Source organism: Mauremys reevesii, linkage group 3 (assembly GCF_016161935.1).
Source record: "Mauremys reevesii isolate NIE-2019 linkage group 3, ASM1616193v1, whole genome shotgun sequence".
Classification (NCBI taxonomy): Eukaryota; Metazoa; Chordata; order Testudines; family Geoemydidae; genus Mauremys; species Mauremys reevesii.
The window spans coordinates 72,081,892-72,100,286 of NC_052625.1; the positions used below are offsets into that span (position 1 = coordinate 72,081,892).

An 18,395-nucleotide genomic window follows, 5' to 3' on the forward strand; every position below is an offset into this window, starting at 1 on the left:
GAATTCTCTTTCAAAGATTCTAAATGAAGTATTGCTGGATTTGTGAATCCTCTGCTCTTAAAATCCCATGGCCCTCGGGAACATATGGCAAGCCTGTCCAAAACCACATCTAATGCTAATCAGTTATGTGGATTTCAAACCTAATAGCTACAATATTAACCTTCCCTTTCTCCACTCTCTTATATTATTTAACCAAGTACTAAGGTTATATAATTTGAAAGTTATGACTGTAGTAAGAATTTGTTGCTAAGCAGGCTTTGTATATATTTAACAGATGTTTACATTTCTAAATTTAACATTAAGAATGTATGAGGAATTAGCTTGAAATACTTCACTTTATTAATACATAGACCACAAAGAACAATAATGCTCTTGAGACTTTAGTAAGGGATTTAATGAAAATGTTTGTGGAAAGATCCTTACAGCGCAGTACAAGTTACTCTGGATGCAGAAATTTGCACGGTTCAGGTATTTATCTATAAATTTTTCTGCATATTAGGTGATGAAACTCACTTGGTCAAGGCTATATGGAAGCTAAACCTGTTTAGATGATGGTGCTAATGAATCTTTACTTTTACTTCACAAGATTTTTCTCAAATTCTCACCTTTTCCTGTTCCAGATTCCACAGTTCTACCCTTACATTCCCACTAGACTTTACAGTCGTAGTTCTGTTCAGAGCAGGATATGACAGATTCGGAAACACATTTCAGGACTACCCTGTTACAAGAATGAATAGTTCAGGGTCAGAGGTATCCCAGGCATTTTTAAAATAACCTGGTTTTTACAGTAGGTGAAATTTACAGACAGACCAGGCGGATGAGGGATGATTACCATTTTCTTATAGTAATCCAGAGTAGATTGGAGTGCAGCCAATATTTTGGAATACAGGACATTTTAAATGCCTAATAATTCTATTGCCTAGGATGCCAGTTTATAGTCAAGCAGTGCTTCAAATTAAGTTTTTCCTTTCTCCTCTAATTTTCTATTAGAAACTTGAATACTAAAGAACAAGTCCGACAGATCTATTTAGGGTAAATTTAAAACATAAGAACAACACTCACTTCTGTTTTGTTAGAAATTTACAGTGTTAGGAAACATTAGCGATCCCTAGGAAATTAATAGGATGTTTGTACGCAGGTCTCTGAAGAAAATGTATTTTTCCCCTCTACAGAATGATAGAGCGCTACACACAGATGAATGCTTTCAAATCACAAGCATTTAATTTTTTAAATGTTAAATGAGAGAGGTAAATATATATGCATGTTAGCAACAGAGTGCTTAAAAGCATACCGAAAACATATTCCATACACAGTTAGCAATAGAAGTCTGTACAAAAGTAATAAAGTTACACAATATAAAAAATACTCCATAGTTATAATTTAAAAGAGGGGGAAAAAAAAGACAAGGGAATTGATTTCTCAGTTCATATAATTTATTGCAGTTAGCACACAGTTTAAAAATTCACCAACACACCAATAGTACAAAACTAAACAGCATTATAAGTTATTCCCCCCTCAGGAAAATAAAACATACTATGATTGTCAAAGCTAGATGTCAGTCTAAGTTTTAGAACAAAAGAAGAATGTGAAACTAATAAAAGAAAATAAGCAATCACTCATGAGGACCACAAAAAAAATCCAAGAGAAAATCCATTTCTCAGACACTGATTGTCTTTTCTAAATTAATAAAAGAATGTATTTTTAAAACCTAGAAACTATTCAAGTAACTAAAGATAATGCTCCAAGGCCATTTTCACAGCTTTTTTTTTGTTTTGTTTTAAATGCCATTACAGGGTACAGCCAACTTAACACACATTTGACCAAATATTTCCAAAACAGTCCAGCAATACACAATGGAGTTTTCCATTCAGTATCTTAAGCACAAAAATAGGCTATGTTTACAGTAGTTAAGGCGTTCAAATTTTAAACAAAAGCAGAAAAAGAAGGAAAAACAGCAAACGTTTTCCATGCTACTCCCATAGACCTTATTTGTAAGTGCAAGACAGGAAAACAAACACTGTGCAAAATGCTTTTGACCTGTGTGTTGGTCATTAAAACCACACATCAGGCTGCAGTCTCTGCTGCTTGGATACACAGAGTCCACTAACCACCCTGCCCCCCCCCTTTCCCCATGTCAATCAAAGCTTTCTAGTCCTTTCAGCCTGGGGCTTTTTCAGTCCCTAGAATCTTTTCAAAAGGGGGTGGGGGGTGAGAGAGAAGAATAAGAATGACCTATTGTTAATTTGTGCAGCAGGAATTCTAAAAATGCTCATCTGGGTAAATGTATGCATCTAAAGTTTGAGCTGGCGTGGATTTTGTGCAATTAGGTTTTCTTTTAATAAATGCACACAGCACATGCAAATCTTTAAGCCTGTTTGTAAACATTAATATCTTCCTCTTATGTTGCTAAATTATCAACTTGTAGCTTAAGTTTTATTCAACTTAAAGACAGTGGGAAAGTAAATTTAAATTATATAAAATAAAAACAGTGCATTTATGTTCTTCATAACACCAGTTTTTTTTCAGTGGTGTTTTTTCCTAAGGAAATTAAATAATTTTAAACTCACTCATTAAAGTTATACAATGCAAACAAAGACAAAAATATACTGAAACTCATGCATTTCTGTAGCGTTAATATTTACTTTTCAAAACTCAACTAAGAGCATCAACACAACCTGCCAAGTTCTTTGACACCCCCCCAACCCATGTAATCAATTACAGTATACAATAACAGTAATTCACATTTTTAAACACACAGTTCATCACTGCTGAAGCTGCAATATCCGTTTTCATCCCAAGCAAACCTTCACAGACTGAACAGAGTCCCAGTGATCCCAGTGTACTTTCAGAATTATTTTTTCCAGTGGGAACTGTCAGAAATCCAGAAGTTGCCATAATAAGTTTTAAGTCAACTGCTTGTTTAAAAATAGATAATCCAGCATTTCAGAAATTTTCCATTTGGGTCTAAAAGCATTCAGGTTTCCAACAGTTAGAAAGGACTCATACAATTTTAGAAATGTAAAGGAACTAATAAAACTGAAGGGGATTTCTACATTCATATTTTTAAAATAATGAAAAACATTTGGGTCTTAAAATAATGCAGTGTTTGAGGGGTGGAAGAGAATAAAGCAATGTAAAATCTTTTTACAATTTGAGATTTCCTTTAACAGCGAAATATTTACTGGCTTATATTCCAAAAAGAGGGGCAAAAAAAAATCCTCTGTAGTTTATTATTTTGTCATATTACTTCTAAAGTTCATTTTCTCAGAGTGCTAAATTAGTGAAATGTTCATGCTGCCTTAAAGTGCAAAAACAAGCTAATAGCCAAACTTTCAGATCAAGGAAACAAGATTGCTTTTAGACTGTACCACAACTATATAGATATTTATATATATATTATTTATATATATAAAAAATTATTTCCAAAGTTCTTGTGAGCTATCTTCTAAGGTCCAGTCTCTGACAGTAGGTAAGCTCAGTGCTTCACTTTTGACAGACAACGAGTTCACCAACTCACAGTGAAACTTCCGAATGTGTCTGTAAAGGTCTCCAGACTGCGTGAACCTGCGTTCACACCACTTACAAGCATGTGGCTTCTCCCGGGTGTGAACCACAGCATGGCGGCTCAGGTTGTGGGAATACTGGAAGCTCTTCCCACACTGGGTGCAAGTGTAGGGCTTTTCACCTGAATGAGTCCTCTCATGACGTTTCAAGGTGTACATGCAAGAAAAAGTCTTACCACACAAGGAACAGGTCGGGACATTGACATCAGTAGCAGGCTTGCTGCGGATCCCATCCTGCTCTCGAAAGTGCGTGCTTAAATGGATCTGCAGAATGTGGGGACTAGGAAAGACTTTGTTGCAGAGAGGACACATAAAAATTTGGCCAGCAGGGCTAAGTATATTTGACACATAAGGGAGCAAACTGCTGTCCATGTTTCCTTCCACTTGGACTCGCTCATTCTCAGGAGTTATCATTTCATCATCGCTTGCTTTGTCCTCTCTATCTAGCTCCCTTAAGACAGAATCTTCCCTCATAGGAGCCAGATGGGCTGGCTCATAATGTACCCTGTTATTAGTGCTCACACTTTCTTTCACAGTGCTATGTTCCATGTCATAGTCATTAGTGCCAACATCACTTTCATCACAGGAAGCCTCTTTCTCCACCTTCACCTGAACCAGGTTGTTTCTAAGCATGTCCTGTGAAGAGAAATAAGAACTGTTCAGATTTTCTACTCCTGAAAGGCTGGACTTGACAGACAGGTCCAGCACACAGTCAACATCTGCTGAATCCCTCATGGAGGTGACAGACCTCTGGGACAAAGACTCTGTTGAGCTGCAGGGGCTGGCTACTGTTTTTCCAGCTGCTGTTGCGTGTGTCTCTGCCTCTCCGCCAGTCTGGGGAATGCCTGCTGAGTCTGAGGGCAATCTCATCCACATGTTCCCAGGCTCAGCCGCCAAGTCCCTTTTGCTAGGCAGGATGTTCAATTTTTCATCTTCTCCTTCATCTTCATCACTGGGTAAATCTCCTGCTATGTGGCTGCTGCCATCGGAGAGACTCTCCACTTTGTCCGAACAACTTGAGGCATCTTCTTCCTTTTTTGTACTGTCTGCCTCTGTGGTGGCTTTCTCTTTCAGCTTCTTTTTGCAGACTTTGACAATGTCATACATGTGGAGATAACTGGCAGCTGCTAGCACGTCTTCAATGGGCAAGTCTTTGAACTGGAGTTTCCCTTCATACATGAATTCAAGCAGGAGAGCGAAAGCTGGGGCTGTAACAATGTCGCTGTTCAGATGAACAATGTCCCTTTTGTCCAGCTGGTCCTTGTAAAAGAGGTGGAAATACATGCTGCATGAAGCCAGTACAGCTCTGTGAGCTCGGAACTGGGCATCTCCTACCAGGACTGTGCAATCACAAAGAAAACCCTGATGTCTCTGCTCACTCAGACACTGTAGCAAATGTCTACTATGATCAGGAAACTCCATATTGTCTTCATAACCTATAAGCAAAAAGATTTTTTTAATTAAATATAGGTAGAAATATAGCAAATCTACATGTACAAATTATGCTCTAGAAACTATTATTTAATTCCCTGGATTTTAATCAAGTGACAACTATACTACAACTACAAAACACACACAATGATTAACACCCCACAAAACACACTAAAGTTATTTTTATGACTAGACTACAGCAGACCACAACTGCTTTTGATAAGAATTTAGGTAAAGCAATCACTAATTATTTTTAAAAGTATCATTGTTGTTCCTTAAGTCTGTTCAGTGATCCTTTTTAAGCTACTTAAAACAGTAGATTTAAAATAGACTCAAAATACTGTAGGTTTAAAAGTTGGATTTTCACAGCAAAGAAAATAAAGTGTATTTTGAGAATTAAGCAACTTTCTCGACAAAGTCAAATGGTAACAACAACAACAAGAGAGCTTACTGCGTGAAGACAGATGTTCCTACCTTAAAATCTACAGGTATAACATAGGTAAGGGATCACAAACAGCAAAAGCAAAGATTTTAGAAATTTGAAGAAGAAAAAATCATCACACTTATGTTGACATACTTAAGGTTTTAAACTTTCCCCATGCAATATGAGAGCAAAATAGTCTATATTAATGGGTAAAACTTCTGAAGAAAGCTATAGACTAAAATGAAAACAAGTGTTGATTATACAAGAAGACTTTTCTTCTTTGTAAAGAGAGGCTTTTAAAAGATGCTTTTTCCCTACAGTTTGCAATACCAAACTAAAAGAAAGTGTTTCAGCATGGCCGTGTCAATTATTCCAGATACTATTTTTCAAAAGGCATTGTTTTCCTATTCACCTTCCTTGAGGAGAAAGTCAAGGAAGTGCAAGAGTCAAAACTCAGCTAGAATGTAAAATTTCAATTTAAAAAAAAAAAAGGCTAATCTATTTCCCCTCTTCTGTGACTAAAAGCAAAGTTCTATGAAACCATTTAAACACAGATTGTGCATTTTTGGGTTGGCATGGATTACTGAAAAAATAATTATCCCTCACAATCCAAGATTTATTAAAACTTACAACCCAACCTGAAATATATTCTGTAAAATACCATTGCTAGAATAAAGCAAGAAGATTTACAATACAATCACTTTAAGTGCCCAACAGCCAACATCAATCCTAATCCTTAAGAGGGCTAAAAATAAAGATTGGAGGGCAGCTCACAAGGTAGCTGTGATCAAATTAGGAGGCTGAAAGGACAGAGAGGGACGAAGAAGGAAGCTTATAAACATCTGATCCAGCTGACTGTGGCCATATGGCAGCTGCTGCCCAGATAAAGAGATTAAGAATAGAGGAGTGCGATTACAGCTGTCTGGCCAATTCAGGCAGCTCAAATCTACAAGTTCTAAATTAGTCGCGAACACAAAAACTCCCTCAAATAATTGTTGTTATGTTGAAATAAAAGATCTCAAATATGCATCTGAGAAAAAAAAAAAAAAGAGGAAACCAGTCAAGCTATTCTCCTGGGGACAAAAGTTTTGAAACACACAACTGATTTCTATCTTTCAGATAGTACAGCTGTATGCTTTTGTAGTTCTAGGCTGATGGATCTTTAAACATGAAGTGTAATGGTAGAATTCACAGAACATTTAAACTGGCATTATTTTTAATATACCTTTTCATATTTCATTCCAAAACATATTTTTGCTTTATCACCCTTAAAAAAAATAATACAAAATAGAAACCAGAATCCTCATACTGTCTGCAACTAAAATCTTCTCAATTTTGGTCAGAAATGATGAGGAAACTTGTTATCTCTATGCTCTAAAATGAGAATATAAGTTTCTTCTGATAACATGCGCAGGAACACATACTCTCATGCTACATCCTAACCTTTTCAACTGCAGAAAGTACACATCCATTTAATACTCAATTTCATATATTATCCCTAAACTTGGTTAGAAAAGTAATGTGATTTTTCTGAAATTAAATAAACACATCAAAACAGAAATATGCTGTATCTAATCTATTACTACTCCTACCTTTAGTACACATAAACCTGATTAAGTCCTTTCCTCTGAGTCTTGCTGGCTCCAGGTCTGTTAGATCGGTGGAAAAAAAGCAGACTAAGAGAGACAGATGCAAAGTGGAGATGATGTTAGAGAGGAATGAGATACCTTCTCCACACACAGATCTGCACACACTAACTCCCTGTCTGTGTGTTAGAATAAAAGGCTGAGGGATGGCAGGCTGTCAGCTGCTCTGACATCATGTTCAGATGGAAATGCTACCTCCAGCTGTGCTCCTTTTAATGCCATATGCTACTCCTCTACACTCCTGCCACCAGCTTTTTCTTAGGAGAACTTTTCTCTTCTGTTAGTATAAACAAAATACTTCAAAGTCTCTTTTTTTCAAACTTTCTAACAGAAAAAAAATTGAAAATCCTAAACATATGGGGCTCTACTGTATTTATGGGATAGCAACACTTCTGTTTAAAGATGGTGGACTGCTTTATATATTGACAGCATACTCAAGCTACAGGGCTATCCAGGAAATCCACACTGATTCATTTTTTATTGAACCCAGAGGTTCAGTTACAAAGATGACATTTTTAACTAAATCTATTGAACTCAATTTATAATCCACCACTTCAATATCATTACCTTTAACTTTTTTTTGGGGGGGGGGGGGTAAACAGCAGATAGTAACCTAACAATCTAAATATATGCCTTGACCAAGGCTGTCAGCCTTGCTAAAGCGTTATTTTACTCATGTTTAGCCACTGCATATACTGTAGATCATTTCTGTATGTTTCCTTAGACTGTCATTATTATTCTGATGCATAAATATCATGCAACACTGAAGTTGGACTTTTCTTTGAGAAACCCTTAAGACTATATTATTTCATAACAGTGAAATAAAATTAAAGATCAGGAATGCAGGAAATAGCTTAAATTGCACTGTTGTTCATTTTGTACCTAGAAATGTGATCTTATCTCCCCTCTGCCCCATTCCAAAACCTTTTATAGTCCACTTTGTAATATTCTTGTGAAGTTGTCAAATATATGTCTAATACGTTTGTTGTAAAAAGCTCTTAAGTTCAGTTCTGATATTTTGAAAGGCTGACAAAACAGTTCTGCAACCTAAGCTGGACACACTTATGCTGTGTTCACTGTGCTGACATCTGTGAATGTCAAATGCATCTCTGCATACATACACATTCAAAGGGGTAGGAGGAAAGACTGTGGCCTCCTATCAGACTGAAAAAGCAATGGTCTCAGGTAATGAATTCCCATGTGGAGATCTAAAATGGGACGTGGTGATCAATCATCAAAATCAAAGAAGTCAAACAGGACAGAGCAAGTTGTCTGGGTAACTTTCTTTATCACATGAACCAGACTCAAGATAAGATGCTCATGAAATCAACTTCTCAGCAGTGCTTCACCACATCTTCCCCTCATCAGCTACCAACTAATTACAGCACCTCCTCAGTTACTATACAATACTAGGACCAGTCAGTTACCAAGGGTTAGGGGAGAATCTGTCACTATTATTTATAAAAAAATATTTCCCCCTTTTTCTCAAGAAGTGTTGCAAAAGGTTGCAGATAAAAGCACCTCTAACTCTGCTCCCTTGTGTGTACATGTATAATGTGCACTGGACAAACCAGGACATACAAAGCAAAGAGACAAAAAACAGAAGCAGCGGCAGCGCTCAGAGCCGAGGGAAGGAAGCAGCCAAACGTGCAGGAAAAACAGACCTAGGTCACAGCAGCAGCAACAAAACAAAAGTAACCAGAAGCGCTGAGCAGCGAGTCTGTGGCGTGGGGCTGCTGCGCTCCCCCCTCTGTACAGCTGCGCGGCCACCCCAGAGCCCAGGGACATCAACTAACTCTGCTCCCACCACACACAAGGGACTCGTTCCTCGCTGCACCGCCTGCCCCCCAGCCCAGCCCCACCTGGCCCCCAGCGCCCCTTAGCCCCACTGCGCCACCTGCCCCCATGGCCAGCGGCCCCAGCCCAGCCCCACCTGCTCCCATCCCCAGAGCCCCCAGCCCAGCCCCACCGCCCCACTCGCCACGCCTGCCCCCAAGCCTAGCCCCGCTACATCGCCTGCCCCATGTCACTCCCTACCCCACCTGCTGCCCCCTTCCTCTTGAGCCCCGGTGCCAGCCCCATTCACAGCGCCTGGGGGGGGGGGGAGGTGAGGAGAGCGGGACTCACACACTCCGGAGCGGCCCTAAGTCCCCGGGCTCCCTCCGCCTCCTGCCGCCGCTGCCCCGGCGCCTCTTCGCTCACTTGCTGCTTCGGGCTCTCGTCCTCCCCCCGCCCGGCTGCGCCGCCCGCTCCCCACCCCTCCCCCCCGCTGGCAGCTGAGGAGCGGGGCAGCCGGCGGAGCGAAGCGGCCCCACGCTCAGCGGCTCCCCATGGCACCAGCCGCCAGAGACAGCGCGGAGCCCGGGGCCGGCCGGGCGGGGGGGTCGGGAAATGGGGGCGGGGGAGCCGGGCGCACGCACGGCGGCGGCAGCGGCACAGACGGGCCAGGGCTGCGGCACCCAGATGTTCCCCACCCCTCCCTCTCCGTTCCTGACTGACAGGCTAGCCTGCCCACTCCGCCCTCTCCTCCAATCGGAGAGGCAAACAGGTGTTGACAGACAAGGACTGCCGCCCAGTGACGGAAGACGAAAGGCCTTCACCTCTGACCAATCAGAAGGACGAGGGCGGGGCTCTCGGCGCAAAGGCGGAAGGAAGGGTTGTTCCCGGCGCGCAGGGAAGGGGCGGAGCGAGAGATGGGGCGGGGTTCTTCGTGCCGGGAGGGGGCCGGGCTTCGTTACCGGTGCTGTTCCCCCTCCCCCATAGCCTCACTCTGGGGCTGGGGCTGAAGGAGCGGGGCCAGGCGTAGTGCACTGTGGGACAGTGTAGGACTGGAGGGTGGTTTCCAGATGAGGGGCAAGGCCAGGGGCAGCTCATGGACCTGCCCCACTGTAACCCTCTGTCTCGGGGCAGGGTGGCTGTCTGGCCTGCACCACTGCAGTGCACTGTGGTGCTCCCAGCTCCCCAGCTGAATGGGAGCCGCTCAGATCAGCAGCAAGGGATGGGGCCTGCCTCCCCCACAGTGGGACAGAGCAGTGTGAACGAGGAAGGGGTGCACCAATACATACCAGCCCTGTAACCTAGGGGGACATGCACTGAGCTAGGAGCCCGGAGAGCATAAATTCTGGTCCCTCCTCTCCTAATTGATATTCATGTTTCTATGTACCTCAGAGCCCAAGTTACTGACCAAGGCCTTATACCTTAACTTAAAAGGCTGTCATCTATTAGCCTATCACATTTTATAAATACATTATACAAGAGATTGTCCAAGGTCACTTAAGGCGGAGTTTAGAATTGAACCCAAGTTTGTGACATAAGAGATCTCTTACTCAGCCAAGTTGCCTTTGAGACAGAATATATCAAATCTATGGGCCTGGGTTGTTCTTCCTCTGTTTGATCAAACATCCTTCCCAGACCCAGGGACAGAACTCAGGATTTCCAGTCTCCAAAATTCTACTATTGTTTAAGCAAACAGTTAATCCACTGGCAAAGTGTATGCTTTCCTCTGTGGCAAGAACGACCACTAGAAGTGAGGCCAGGGACTTTGGTGCTGTCCAGGCTCAATGGGGAGTGAAAACAATGTGGGGTGTAGGGATTGTTCAGGCCTGCTGTTGGGCCACAGCAACAAGGACAAGGCTTGGTATGACAGCTCCATGCAGCTTTGTGGTGGGTTAGAATATGTATAACAAAGGCAGCAGCAGACAGACTTGAACAGCTGAGGACTTTGGTAAACACGGGACAGTTGCCAAGACAAGTTGGAAATCACCAAGACTACCACAATTGTGGTAACAGGCCCTGCTCACATTCACCATAAACCCTCACTATGTGTATGCATCTTTCAACGATAATGTGTTCTTAGCAAAGGAGTAATTTTTGGGGCATGTGTGTGTGTGATCTTTTCCCCCACCATTTCAGGTTAAAAGATAGCATATAACTCCAGTATGAATTTATGTTGACAAAAAAGCACACAAAAGTAACAATAGAACAAGAATCAAAAGGGAAACAGCTATATTATGTGAATCCAAAATGGAATGAAAATATCTCTCTTTTTATATATATTTTTGTATAATTATTTGATCTGGAAAGCACACTTCACTAACTTACAGCATTATAATAAAGGTACATCAAGTCCTATTTTGGCTAGTTTATTTGACAGCATCACTTTGCATACTATGTAGCATCTGGAGTCCAGGTGCCCATCTTGTAATAATCCTGTTTCTCTTTCCTCCACAACCATTACAAAAATCCACCCTATTCTTTAGGTTCTCGTGGGCAGATTGCTCATACACATCTTACCTTCCATCTTGACTACTGCAGACTCCTTGGATTTTTTATATTAATCTCAAACCCTTCCAGCCCGTCCGAACTGCTGCCACCAAAATCTTACTTACATATTGTGTCAACTATGTAACTTGTCCCTTTTTTCAATCGTGCCACGGACTCCACATTGTGTTATGCATTGCATCCCTGTCTTCAAGGCCCAACAGCTCAAACCTAGTCTCTTCTCCCTCACCTCACCCCATCAATTCCTCTCGGACACGCTTTCATCTCTTGACAAAAATTAGTACCTGTCTCCTATGTCTGGAATGCCTTTCCAAAATCTTTTTGCTAAGCCTGCACCCTCACCTAATTCATATAACTCTTAAAACTAATTTAAATAACATTAAAAATTAATTTCAAAAGCATTTGCTAAAAATGGATTTACATTTATTTTTATATTATATATTTTAAATATATTTTACATGTATTTACACAGATATATTTAAACTATATTTTACGTAAACACATGCATGTACATACATTTGAATTGCCAATATGTATGCCTGAAGTGAGTAACCATATCGTCATGGCTGAAACCCATGTCCTTCCTCCCCATTTTCCTTCTTGATGTATGTTATATCTTCAGTTGTCTGTCTAGTGCACTAAGGCCTTATCTTCCTAATCCTTATATATGTGTAATTTAACTGATGTGAGTAATTCATTTGAAGCCAATGGACTAATTGAGCCTCTGTACAAAATTTTAAATATAAACAGGAGTTGTTCAGCTGGAAAGGGTTGGGAAGATTTGCTGTAAAGGGACATAAACATCTGGCAATACATCTGGCTCCTATGTACATTTATAAAGCACTGTTCATGTCAGGCATCCCAAGGTACTATACAAAATCACAAAATTTAAACTAAGAACATTCATAAGCCACAGAAAATAGGAATGTTTTCAATTTATTATAAAATAAGAAATTAATCCCATTTATTGCACAAATACTATTTGGGATAATATACTACAGTTTTGGTGCAACTCAGGCGAAAGCTCTTGCACCTTTTTGCCTGCTGACTTTAGTTTGTATCCTCCAGGCAACAAGTAAGCCTGAAGGCCTTTGGCTCATAACCAGTGCTGATGCTGCAGTGTAGTACCGTGGGAGGGGTTCCAGCTCTGTTAAAGGTCCTGTCCTTCTAATAATTCATTAAATCCAAGATCCTCTTTGTCTGTCTCTGATCGAAGTTGGAGACCCCGTGTCATGTTTTGAAAAGAGGAATGGTGAATCTCCACATGGCTCACCATTACTTCTCAACATAAAAAAGATCTGCTTCCAACTTCAAAGGCTATGGATGATGAACTATTGCTGAGCATGTTGTATTGTAGCTGCCATGTTTCCCTGCACTTAGTGTAATATCCAGATTTAATTAATTACGTTGCTAAGGGCTTTGAAATAGCTTGAGTATACAGCGCTAGACTGTACAAGATCAAATTCTGTTCTAAAGGTGGGTACAAAGAGGGCAATGTTGAGTCACAAAAAATCTAAGGTAAAAACACAAGACTGAGGGCCAAACCTGTAAGTAATTTTAAAATGTTTTAAAATTGTGTGATCAGCTAGCACATTTTGCTTGTACTCTCTGTTCTACAGTTTTTAATCTTTTCTTCTAATTGTAACACAATTCTGTAGTTGATAGTGCCCTCTGACAATCCCTGGTACCTGTGGATACTTCATGGACTTTGTTATTTTCTTTTGTAGAAGCCCCTGAATCTGTTGTCTAGGTGTGTTGTGAGGTACCAGAGTTACCATTTATTCCCTCTACTTTGCTCTTAGAAAAGAATAAACAATGGACTGAAACCACCCACCGGAGACCAGTTGTCTAGTATCTATGTTGTATGGATCATCTCAGTCCAATGAGACTCAGTGCTCCAATGAGGTATTGCTGCTGGTTTGATTAAGAAGGAAAGCAGAAACAGGTACCTCAGTATAGTGAAAGCTATTTTAGAAATGTTTGTAGTAAAATGGAATTAGAGGTGACAGCAGAGTCTCTCTGTTTTCTGATCCCAGAGAATGAAAGTTAGGACTGGTGCTACTGACAATCATACATTTTTATTCTGAGCCACAACAAAAGTTAATTGATGACAGTTTGATTTTCAGAAAAATTTAAAGTTAAATATTTTCTGAGTCCAACCTCAAGCATGATGGTGAAGTGATGTCACTATGGAACTGAATTGTCTCTCTGGGGAATCATGGTTGGAGGATCTCCGAGGTAATATAATGCAGTCTTTGAACTGCATGAATTGGCTACATGTATAGCAGTGGGTCTCAAACTTTTTTACTGGCAACCCCATTCACATCACAAGCCTCTGAGTGCAACCCCCCCAATAAATTAAACACACTTTTTTGTATATTTAGCACCATTATAAATGCTGGAGGCAAGCGGGGTTTGGGGTGGAGCTTGACAGCTCGCGACCCCCCATGTAATGACCTCGTGACTCCCTGAGGGGTCCTGACCTCCAGTTTGAGAACCCCTGATGTATAGTATATTGTGCCAGTCTGACTGGATCAGTAATTCTTATCAGCTTTAGCTATGCTGGATAAGTCATCAGGATGTGCTCAGTTAAGAGCTCATCTCAGCATACTGGTCAGAAATTTCTCTCTCCTTTCACATGGTATAATATGGGGGAATAGCAGCACCATGAGATAAAGTTTCTCCACTACCATGACCAGTACCAGCACCCATGTGATTACTCATAAAGACCAGTATTTATGATTGATGATGGGCTAGTGTACTTTCTCCCAGTTCTGCTACCCTTTTCTGGTGTACAGACTTGCAAGTCTTTAAATAACAGCTGCTACTTTATGTGGGGACAGCTTTTGAGATAAATGACCCATTCTTTATGCACGGGATCAAGTACCGTAGCGTGAGCAAAATGGTTATCTAGAATAATGGAGTCATCTCAAGACTGAATGGCTGGAGACTTGAAAACTGGAGTCTAGCACAATTCATCTCTGAATATTAATGTCACTTTCACCAAATACAACCAAACCTTGATTTTATGAATACCAATCTTATAAAGGACCAGTTATACAAAACATTTTCCCACCGTGTGGGTGTGTGATGGGGTGTTCACTCCACACCAGCCCTGAAAAAGTGAGGGAAGCTGAAAAAGGGCCAATTAGTGAGATAGGGGGATTAGGTTGGAGAAGCAACCCCTGTTTCGAAGATGGAGCTCAGCTGAGCAGGTGTGGGCTGAGCTATCTATGCATTAGAGAGGGAAGGAGGGAACCCAGGGAAAGAGTAGGAACGTGGGAGCCTGGCCCTGAGGGAAGGGTGTACCCAGCAGACAAGTGGAAAAGAAAGCTTGTGGGAGGCGGAGTAAGAAGCAGCCCAGGGAGAGAGTAGCAAGGTTGGGGACTGAGCAGACATTGGTGGCGTGTTGTAAACTTCCAGGGCTGGAACCCAGAGTAGTGAGCAGGCCTGAGTTTTCCTGCCAGTCACTGATGGATCCAGTGAGATTATATACCCTGCAAGGGAAAACCACATATTGAATTGGCCAGCGGGCTGCATCACAAAATGGAAACTACTGCTCTTGGAGCAAGAGAGGAGCCGGAGAGTAAGAGAGAAGACAATGCGTTGAGAGACCACAAGGGGAGGCGTCAGACCTGGAAGAAAGTTATTCCTCAAAGCAGCCATAAGGAGGCACCACCCATGGTGAGTGAGTACCCTGTGACAGGAGGGAGGAAAATCCCATAATGAAAGTGATGTTGATGAAGAACAAGTTGACATCCTTACATGTGCTGATGCCTTCAGTGCATTGTAAATTGCTTTACAATAGTTTGAAGGACAAGGGGGAAAGTGATGCGGTGTACCATACTGTGACTGGGGCACTGTACTTCCTGTAATTTTGAGATGTTAAATTTTATGAACTTTGTGGTTTTTATGAACTCAGTCCCCAATTAGTTTGTAAAAGAGGGGTTCTACTGTAAGGATAACTCAGAACCACCAGAACCAATACAAAAATATTTTATCTTGGCCTACAGGAATGATGCTAGTTTCCAGCCTGATCAACATAATTTTGGGTAACATCTTCCATTTCCCTTTGAGGCTGCATATCTACCTGATGCGTATTGTGATTTGCTTCATTATTAAAAAGTACAAAAGCATGAAGTGCTTTTCATTTAGTAGGCTGAACATTAAGCTCTGCAGGAATGATTGTTTAAAAGTCAAAAGAAAGTCAGACCTAGCTTTACAGAAAGAAAGAACTACCATTAACTTATTTTTTCGTTTGGTCTCTATATATTTGGTGCACACATCTGTGTACATCTGCCTCTTGTTCCGTTTAATGGAGGGCATACTACAGAAATTATAATTAATTTATTGTGGCTACACTACTATTTCACTTTTTAAGGCATACAATATTTAAACAAAACCCAATTAAATTTTCTTGTGCTTTTTCTGTATTTCCTTTCCTCTTATTGTTGATTACAAAGACATTTGTGCCTAAACAGAAGCTGTCTTCTTCCAATCAGCCTGTTCTTTCTGCTCAGTTCATTGACTAAATCATTTAATCACCCAAGGCCATATGTTATCATCTTGTGTAAAAGGTGTGGAAGGAGGGAAAAAAACGTAAAACTCTATGCACAAAAGTGGGCGCCAGAATTCCAACATAGCTCCCACTGTGAAGCATAAAATATAAAATGTAGTGGCTATTGTTACAAAATATATATAGACCAGGCAACAGCTGTGCAAAAGGAAAGGAAGGTACATGGCAAAGGGGAGTGAAGCCATGTGATCTGAGGGCACGGGTTATGAAGTAAAAACCATGTGTTAGTACTCTGGGTTCAATTAAACTGTCAGCAAAAGCTCCTATTCTTTGTCGTATTAGCTGCTCTCTGCTGCAATTAGGTTGAAGTACCTTAACTCATGCCCATTATACATTACTATTTTCCATATCTCATGGATGAGATGATGCCCCTAGTTCAATTCTTTGTTGCATCCTTTTCCTCCAGGCCACACAATCAGTGTTACTTGCACATATTAACACATGATGTTATGCATTTTGTCCCAGGTATATTGAATATGGCATCATATGCCTTGGTTACTCTTCTGCAGTTGCAGTTCTCTTTTGAGGTAACCCAATCTGATTTTCCTCCCCGCACATTCATTGAGTGCTGCAAATCTCATGGGAACCCGTCTCCAAAGAAATCACAGGATATTTGTGCTAGTTGGTAGACAGTGAGGTCTGGAAGAATTTGAATGCTGCAAATATATTACAGACACTCTCCAACTTACGCAAGCATTCCGTTCCGGAATGCCTTGCATAAGTCAAATTTTGCGTTAAGTTGGGATCGTATACCGGACAATTACGCAAAAAAAAATGCTTACGGAACTTTTTCTGTAAGTACGGATTTGCGTAAGTTGGGTTTGCGTAACCTGGGGAGCATATGTACTTTTAAATCAACAGTATTTTCATTCTATGAAAAGACCCATAATCCCTCTTTTCTTCATAACTCTAGAAAGTTACAACTGGCAGAGAAACACAAGTAGGGTGACCAGATAGCAAGTGTGAAAAATCAAAACACTTTTTTTTCAAGGGGAGGGTATAGTTGCATATATAAGACAAAGTCCCTAATATTGGGGCAGTCCCAATAATATTGGGACATCTGGTCACCCTAAAGATAAGTCTCTGACAAAGTTGAAGCTGAAAACTGTAGAACAATTCTCTCAGCCCATTAGAGGGTAGCTGTGTCGAGCCAAAGGAGATTGAGGGAGCCAAACAGAAGCTGCCAAAGAGGAGAAGGCTTCTCCTTCCATAGTCAAAGTCCCCTGAAGGTTGAGGCATGACAGTGCAAACTGGAAAAAAAATTGTAAAATTGCACATGGTTGTTTATCCTGAGACTATATAAGCGTAAAATATTATATTTTCATTTGCAAGGCTTTCTGGTTTTTATTTGGCAGCTACAATAACAACAGGCTACACTGAGCCCATAAAACAAAGTGAGAACAGCAGCTCATTTTTGTGGCAGAATGTAATGGCTATGGCTAAAGGGCTTACATAATTTATCTTAAACCTTTATGCCTGTATTTATTGTTGTTTAAATGGAAATTAAACTCCTAAGACCATAAGGAGGCTTCTGGTATCTGATCAGGATTTTGATTCAGATCTTTTTATTTATTTATTATTCTGATAGCTTCAATCCGTAACACTTAAAAAGAGCATGGAAAAACATTCCGTTCTGAAGTACTTCAGCTCAGTACAGCTGTGCTACGCCTCCCTTTCCTGCTTCTTAAGATAACCACAAAGCCCTTAGAGAATGATAAAGAACTGATAAAGGGACTGACTGTACAAGCCTGGACATCTAACTTTCTTCAGAAAAGAGATATTACAATTGTAAGTTATGCTTACCTAAGAGAATGATCACTTAGGAGAAATATATGAGGAAATAAATTGTTTTCGCAGGTGATTAAAAACTGAAGTAAAGCTGAGGCATTTGATTTCTGTGAAACAGTTTATTGTGAAAACATTCTATCACCATGAGCGCTATTTCTAATATGCAACAAGACCAAAGATGAACCAGCAAACCCATACCATTAAAGAAAAGAGGCACGGAAAGATTTGTTTTGTTTCTCCCTGAGATTTTCCAGGAATACCATTTTCACCTACTTTCTGCCCCTGAAACAGAGGGCAGGTTCAAGAAGTGAAGAGCTGTTCAAGGAAAAGTCCTGTCTGCAAACTGAGGCTATATCCACACTTAAACCTCTACAACGGCAAGCCAGAGCAGTACAGTCTAGCCACTCACTACAGTGACAGGAGGGGTTCTCCCATCGCTACACTTAATCCACCTTCCCGAGAAGCAGCAGCTAGGTTGACAGAAGAATTCTTCCATTGACCTAGTGCCATCTAAATCAGGGGTTAGGTCGGCTTATCTATGTCACTATGGATTTTTCACACCCCTGAGCGACCTAGTTGGGTCAATTTAACTTTTTAGTGTAGACCTGACCTGACTTACATGACAGGACACATGCTGTCAGCGTTGAATTTTAACTGACAAGAACAAGGAGAGGCTTGAATGAGAG

General features: G+C 40.8%; 1 protein-coding gene across 4 annotated transcripts; it reads right to left on the bottom strand.

Moving 5' to 3' along the window:
• Positions 1-1,213: 1,213 nt before the first annotated feature.
• On the bottom strand, positions 1,214-9,531 carry ZBTB18 (zinc finger and BTB domain containing 18). 4 transcript variants are annotated; one of them, XM_039532646.1, is made up of 3 exons: positions 9,192-9,531; positions 7,011-7,067; positions 1,214-4,999 (listed from the first exon to the last, which is right to left on the bottom strand). In XM_039532646.1, the coding sequence occupies exons 2-3, from the start codon at positions 7,021-7,023 to the stop codon at positions 3,417-3,419; spliced, it is 1,596 nt and encodes a 531-aa protein (XP_039388580.1). In that variant the 5' UTR covers positions 7,024-7,067; positions 9,192-9,531; the 3' UTR covers positions 1,214-3,416. The 4 variants fall into 4 exon arrangements, with proteins under 4 accessions (XP_039388580.1, XP_039388578.1, XP_039388579.1 ...); XM_039532644.1 differs by having other exon boundaries at positions 7,011-7,094; XM_039532645.1 differs by lacking the exon at positions 9,192-9,531 and having other exon boundaries at positions 7,011-7,621.
• Positions 9,532-18,395: the final 8,864 nt, after the last annotated feature.